The sequence below is a fragment of the Mycena indigotica genome (genome assembly GCF_014461135.1).
Source record: "Mycena indigotica strain 171206Taipei chromosome Unknown Mind.scaff0008, whole genome shotgun sequence".
Classification (NCBI taxonomy): domain Eukaryota; kingdom Fungi; phylum Basidiomycota; class Agaricomycetes; order Agaricales; family Mycenaceae; genus Mycena; species Mycena indigotica.
In genome coordinates, this window is record NW_023503007.1 from 2,253,307 (window position 1) to 2,259,306 (window position 6,000).

Below are 6,000 nucleotides of genomic sequence, written 5' to 3' on the forward strand. Positions count from 1 at the left end.
GCAAGATGGCGAAATGAGGATCTAGAGCATTCGTCCTGTCGTCACCTGTACACGGGGTTTTTTTAAAAAAAGCCTTCTCATTACCAGTGTGAATGTTTTTAAAAAATGCCTCTAATTTATGCCCCTGCCAAAAGGTGGGTTTTATATAGGGAAATGAGAGATCAAAAAAAGGTTTAAAAAGTTGAAAGGCCATGTCAGGGTGGGCAGTGTGGTAGCTATAAGGCCCCAGACCTGACGTGTGGAAAATTCCTTAAGTATGGGGAAAATACTGAGTAGGGGAAAGGCCAAAAAAGATGAAAAAAAATGTTGATGGGAGTTTGACAGCGTGGATTTTATTCAAATGAGGGGACAACTTGTAAATCACTGATGTTTTTTAAAAATGTTAATCTTCTAATTACAAGGGATCTTTTTAAAAAAAACCCCGTATACGCCTGCATTCGTTGGATGTGACGATCGAGGCACGGAGAACCCGCATGCACCGTAATCATTTCTAAAACCAACTCGCCCTTCACAAATGCATGGAGGTTGACGACAAGACCTTCGAGGCCACCGTGCGGGACGATTATACCATGGCTAACAAGGCCATGTACGCACAATGTTGGAGGGATTGAATTCATACTGAACAGTTAGTGGACTATAGAGCAGAACAACGACAGATTGCATGGGATCAGAGAGAAGGAGAGCCAAGTCACAAGTTGGGCAGCAGTTCGGACAAGCCGCCCAAGAAGAAGAAGAAATCAAAGTCCAAGTTGAAGAAGACTTCGGACAAGGGTGGAGGGGCCGATAAGGGTGAAGGATCATCCAAAAGACGCATAGACTAGACGATAGAAGCCCAAATGTAAAATAGAATACTGTAAGAAATCAAGTGACGAAAAAGACCAGAGTGACCAAGAGTAAGAAGTCAGATGGAGAGTCCAAAGAGCATTAGTAGTCAGGCCCAGGTTTCTGAGAATATTTCCTGTGGAAACTCTCAATAAGGCCAGGTACATCAGCAATGTCATCAGCACCAACCCAGGAGTATTGCACTGAATGCTATCCGCCCACCAGTGTGGGGCTGACTAGACCGTGATGGGCCGCTGTCACACCCTTGATGACCTACTACCAGTGGGAGTCTTCTTCTTTGCCTTTGCCAATGGCGCTTGCTTTTGACGATGGGCTGGCTGGCCGGGCATGGGAGACAAGAGGCAAGAGGGCAGGCTTAGGCGATCGCACGGCCACGTTGATAGGGGCTACATAGGACAGAAGATGTTCGGACAGTACGAAGAGGGCGCATACCGACTCATGGAGTCGGTATGCAAACGAGGCGTTCGGACGTGACGAACGGCTTCCCATCAAATCTCATTCGGACTTTACGTTCGGAGCCCCGTTTGCCACATATTTGACCGTACCTAATTGATTTCGTAGGGGCTAAGGAATTGTTTAGAGAACTTTAGAGTTGGTTGGTATATATTTTGCCAGGACATAGACTGAGTCGCCAACTGTGCGGGATACACTTTCGCTGACAGTCGCCGGTCAGCAGTCTCCAAGTAATTTGTTTGCATAGGAACTCGTGAAGCAATCGAAGTCAGTCAAAAATACCGCCCAACAAGCTCATGAAGAGCAAAAAACCCCATTGCACTATTAAACAATGAAAAAAGATGTTATACACTCGGCGCGGCCAGTGGCCCAGTGCATGCCAATACCTCGAATTTCCTGTTTGTGTTTGTGATATGTGTTGGCAGTGGACCTTACGACCGTGCTTGTGCTCGTCCAGAGGGGCATAGGGGACATGTTCTCGGCACTGTATGTCATGTTCCCATTGCATAACATGGGGAGTTACTGAGATGCTGGCGCAGAATGCAGTCCGTTTTTTGGACGGTTATTCAGTTCACCATTGCCACAGGATGACAGTCGATCCGACACCTGTTCTGGGCTCCATTCCACTCCGAAGGGTGAGCAAGATAGTGGAGGCCCTGGGGACCTTGGGGACACATCCAGCATGCATCCAGCCAGTTGGGATGACGCCAGAGGGCGTCTGGAGCTTGAACCATCAGCATAGCCGCGTCGAAACGTCCAGAACACCGCCAATGCTGGTGGACCGAGCAGCCCAAACTCGTAAGTGGAATTGAGTAAGCAAGAGGGCGAGACAAGTTAGAGGTCGTGCTGTACGCACTGTGCACACTGGCCAGATAGCGGCGTGTGCACGCTGGAAGGCAGTGGGGATGCAGTGCACTTAGAGGCAGCTTTTGTAGACTCTAGGACAGTGAATACAAGTGCCCGGCTCTGCACGGGTTTATTTGGATTATCACCGTTCTTATCATTGTCGCCGTTATCGCTGTTCTGTTATCGCCGTTTGTGTTGAAGAAGCTCTGTCATTGCGTCCCGTTGTTCCGATTATCCGCCCGCTGTCCCGCCTCCCCACCCACTGTTGATTTGGTCCCGCCTGTTATTTTGCTTACTTAATCACCCCAACCCTATCGTTCTGAGCTGTTAAATGTGTTTTTCTGGATTGCAACAGCTTAGCTGGAACCCCCCCGTACTTGCGCCGCATCAGCTAAACTACCCACTCACTTCAAACTCCGACGTGATCCGCTTCTGAACCGGTCTGATCCAAGGGATCTGAGACTCGGCCCGCGTGTTTTGGTGTTAAGCTCCCTGGTTTTGTGTTCTGTTGTGTTTGTGTGCTGATTATAGTGTGTTGTGTTGGAGTTTTGTTGTTTGTGTGTGTGTGTTCAGTTTTCTTGCGTTTCACTGCGCCATCCCGACGCTGAGCGAGGTCCTGTTGCTCCCCGTCACCACGCCAAGAACACCCGGGTACTCATACCGGAAGAGCCGGCGGCAGAATTCCACCGCGCTGAGCACGATTGTGTTCACCCCGGAGCCGTTCGATCCCGGGGAGGGCGTCGGCTCGGCTCCGGGGTGATAAGTGGATGATATGTAGACAGTTGCTATTTTTTTGGTGTATTCGTAGTTTGTAAGGTGGGACGTGAAGTCTGAATAAAAACCGCTGGACATTACTACGATAGAGGCAGGTACATGTTGTAGTTGCATCCACTCTACTGGAACTGTGGAACATTCGATTGCTTGGTATTGTGTCAAGGAAATACAAAACTCGTTGGTACTCCGAGTCAGCAAGTTATTCAGGCTTAAACTTGAACGTTCGGACACATGTCTCTGGAGCATACTAGTAGTACTTATGTGCTGCGGTATAAATGGCTGCCTTTGAGTCAACTTTCAAGGCACGTATTCCGGGGCGAACGCATGCTGGTCGACATGGCGTATGGCCCGCGGGGGCGGCGGGCGCCCCAGCATCCCGCGCCCCCACACGAACTCGACCGTGTCGCTCTCCCGCGAGTACCACCCGCCAAACCTGTACGTAATCGTCTCCAGGCCCGGCAGCTCCGCCAGCAGCTGGTACGCGGAGTGCGCTGGCGGGCCGGGGTGCATGCCCGCGTAGATGTAGTCCGTGAAGAGGCACAGGTGGCGCAGGGGGAGCGTGCGCAGCGCAGCGAACAGCGGCTCGCCCTGTGTGAGGTCGACCATCATCAACCGCTCGGGTTCATCCGGCGCGGGAAAGCGGATCTCGAGCGTGTGTAGCGCCGGTGCGAACGCCGCGATCGCGTCGACAAAGCTGGCCAGCGGCGCGAACTCGCCGATCGTGACATATAGCGTGGTAAGCGCGGGAAGTGTGCCGACCTGGTCAAACAGCAGCGCCCACCGGGCTTGCGGCGGACGGAACTCGCGCATAAATCCCAGGCCATCAATTGGCCAAGGAGGAAAATCGGGATCAAGGACATCCCATAGTGCCAATAGCTTGAGTGATGTCAGGCTGCGCGGGAGTTTTCGCAGCAGTGGGTCCTCAAAAGCACAGTTTGAAATAGCCAAAGAGCGGAGGTTGTCCAATATGGGGAGGGAATCGGTCGGGGAAACAAGGTAAAATGGTGGGAAGCGCTGCGCTTGGTGATGTGCATCGGGTGTGAAGAGGAGCGAGAGATCGCTGAGAGCGGGCATCCGTAGCAGAAGAACACTGAGCGGAAGATGCTGGAGGGGCGGGTGCTCCGTCATAGTGAGCGTAGCTAGGCGGGGCCATTTAATCTGGAGCACAAGTTGTCGCGAGAGCAGGTCGCCCGAGACGGTGAGACGGCGAAGATTGGGGCTTACGCTGAGCAGAATTTGATGGATATTTTGCTGTTCCGTATTCGTGTCGACATCCGGGGCACGGGCGACCGTTGTGGGTCCGGCAATCCGCAGTGTCAATGATTGAAGCGACTCAAATCTCATGAGAGAACGGTCCAGCCGCCCGTCGTCGATCTGCGCCTGGTAAATGTGCAGTGCGGACAGGGTGGTAAGAGCGCCGAGGGCATAAAAGAAGTCGGGCGGCACGGCGCGCCGCAGATAGAGGGTGACCGTAGTCAGCACCGGCATGTTCTCGAGCGTCCCCAACAGCGTGTTGTCGACCGGGATCGGGCGCTCCTGGACGTAGGAGTAGTCGCGGACGTAGAGCGCCCTACGAGCCTGAGAGTCAACACGTGGTTCCCTGGCCGGCACTTTTACCCACCTGACGAAGCGCCACAGCGATGTGGGCGGCACAGAACTTGAAGACTCTCTGTTCCCCGCGTTCAAGTTATGCACCGTGGAGAACGTCCAAGGGGCCGTAGCGAGCCTCAACCGGCGCGAAACTGTGGCAATCGACAGTGCACAGCGTCTCGAGAAGTCCGAGTACTCTGTGCTGGTCACTGTCTCTGAGTCCGCATTGGCTGACAGGCGGAGCTCTTCTAAGATGGTGTGCAGAATCTCGGTAGGCAGGGTCTGTAAAGTGGGGACCTCCATCGATGTGCTCTGGTGTGGGTCGGTGTGAAAGAGTCGGCAACGGCGTTATGTCACGCCGAGCCTCAGTTTTCGATCACTTTTTATCCCCTTCCTTCTGACCTTTTCAGACCGAAGTTGTTATAATGTCCCCCAAAGACATTGAAGCACTACTATGACTTGTCCTCACCAGCGTCGGCGGGCCAGAGTCGTACTATGATCATGCACAGACTGCCCCGGGCCGGCGCCGCACCCACAAATGAGTCATGACACTGCGTCCACAGCAGGCTGTGAGGGCCTGTAGGCTGTGATCAGCTTCTTGCATCGCCGCAATTACTATTTCGAGCACAATTGTCTCATGAACGTGCGCGAAATACACGCCCCCACAAGATCTAGTTTCCAGATGATTCGATATTCCATTTTCATCCCACGTACAAACAATAGGGCGTGGACTATAAAAGCCAAGCCGTCTTTCACATCGTCAGGCTCTCACAAGTCACTTCCTCTCTCAAGCTTCCTCTAGTTTCGAAACAACATGGCATCTCAGCCTTCCGACTCAGAACTCGTTTCCTCTGACGTATCTCTGGACGGACTTATCCTTCCTGTATACTATTGCGACTCAAATGAGGGTCCTCACACTCAAGGAACTGGAGGCTCCGCAACGTACTGGCAGCATAGTCTATCCGATGAGGTATGTGTATCCATGACCACTTGAAGTTTTGGTGATCGTTGACTGGCGCGCACTCGTAGATTGCATTTATGGCTAAGCGCTATCTGCCGACTTTTCCCGAGTACGAGGCGAGCACCATGCTTCAAACAGGTCTACTAGAAGCCACCAATGCGGAGCCTGCCAGTGCAGCAGCGGTCACAACTCAGACTACTACTACTACTACTAGTACTGGTGCTAGTGAAAGAACGACAAGTTCAATCTCTGAGGCGGGCGGCGCTCACTGGCATCCGAGTCGTCAGCCTCAAGTTGCAACCCGAGGTGTGAATACCACCAGTCGTGGCGTTGAAGATCATAGTGGTGGCATATATCCTCCAAGTCGGCTTGAACATGCCAGTGCGGTTACTAGTACTGTGCCTAATATAGCCGTCTACGCGGATCAAGAAGAACAACGCAATCGACCAGAAGATATGGTGGACCCGGCGGAACGTTCCATACACCAACAACTGGTGACAACAAAGCAGATCAAGGCTGCGGCGGGGGGATAC

At 52.6% G+C, this 6,000-nt stretch overlaps 1 protein-coding gene across 1 annotated transcript; it reads right to left on the reverse strand.

The window, feature by feature from the left end:
* Positions 1-3,213: 3,213 nt before the first annotated feature.
* MIND_00933500 (uncharacterized protein) lies at positions 3,214-4,809 on the reverse strand (the record flags this gene model as incomplete). Its single annotated transcript, XM_037365959.1, has 3 exons — positions 3,214-4,074; positions 4,141-4,486; positions 4,538-4,809. 3 exons carry the CDS (start codon positions 4,807-4,809, stop codon positions 3,214-3,216), a joined length of 1,479 nt encoding a protein of 492 aa, XP_037217371.1.
* Between the last annotated feature and the right edge of the window lie 1,191 nt (positions 4,810-6,000).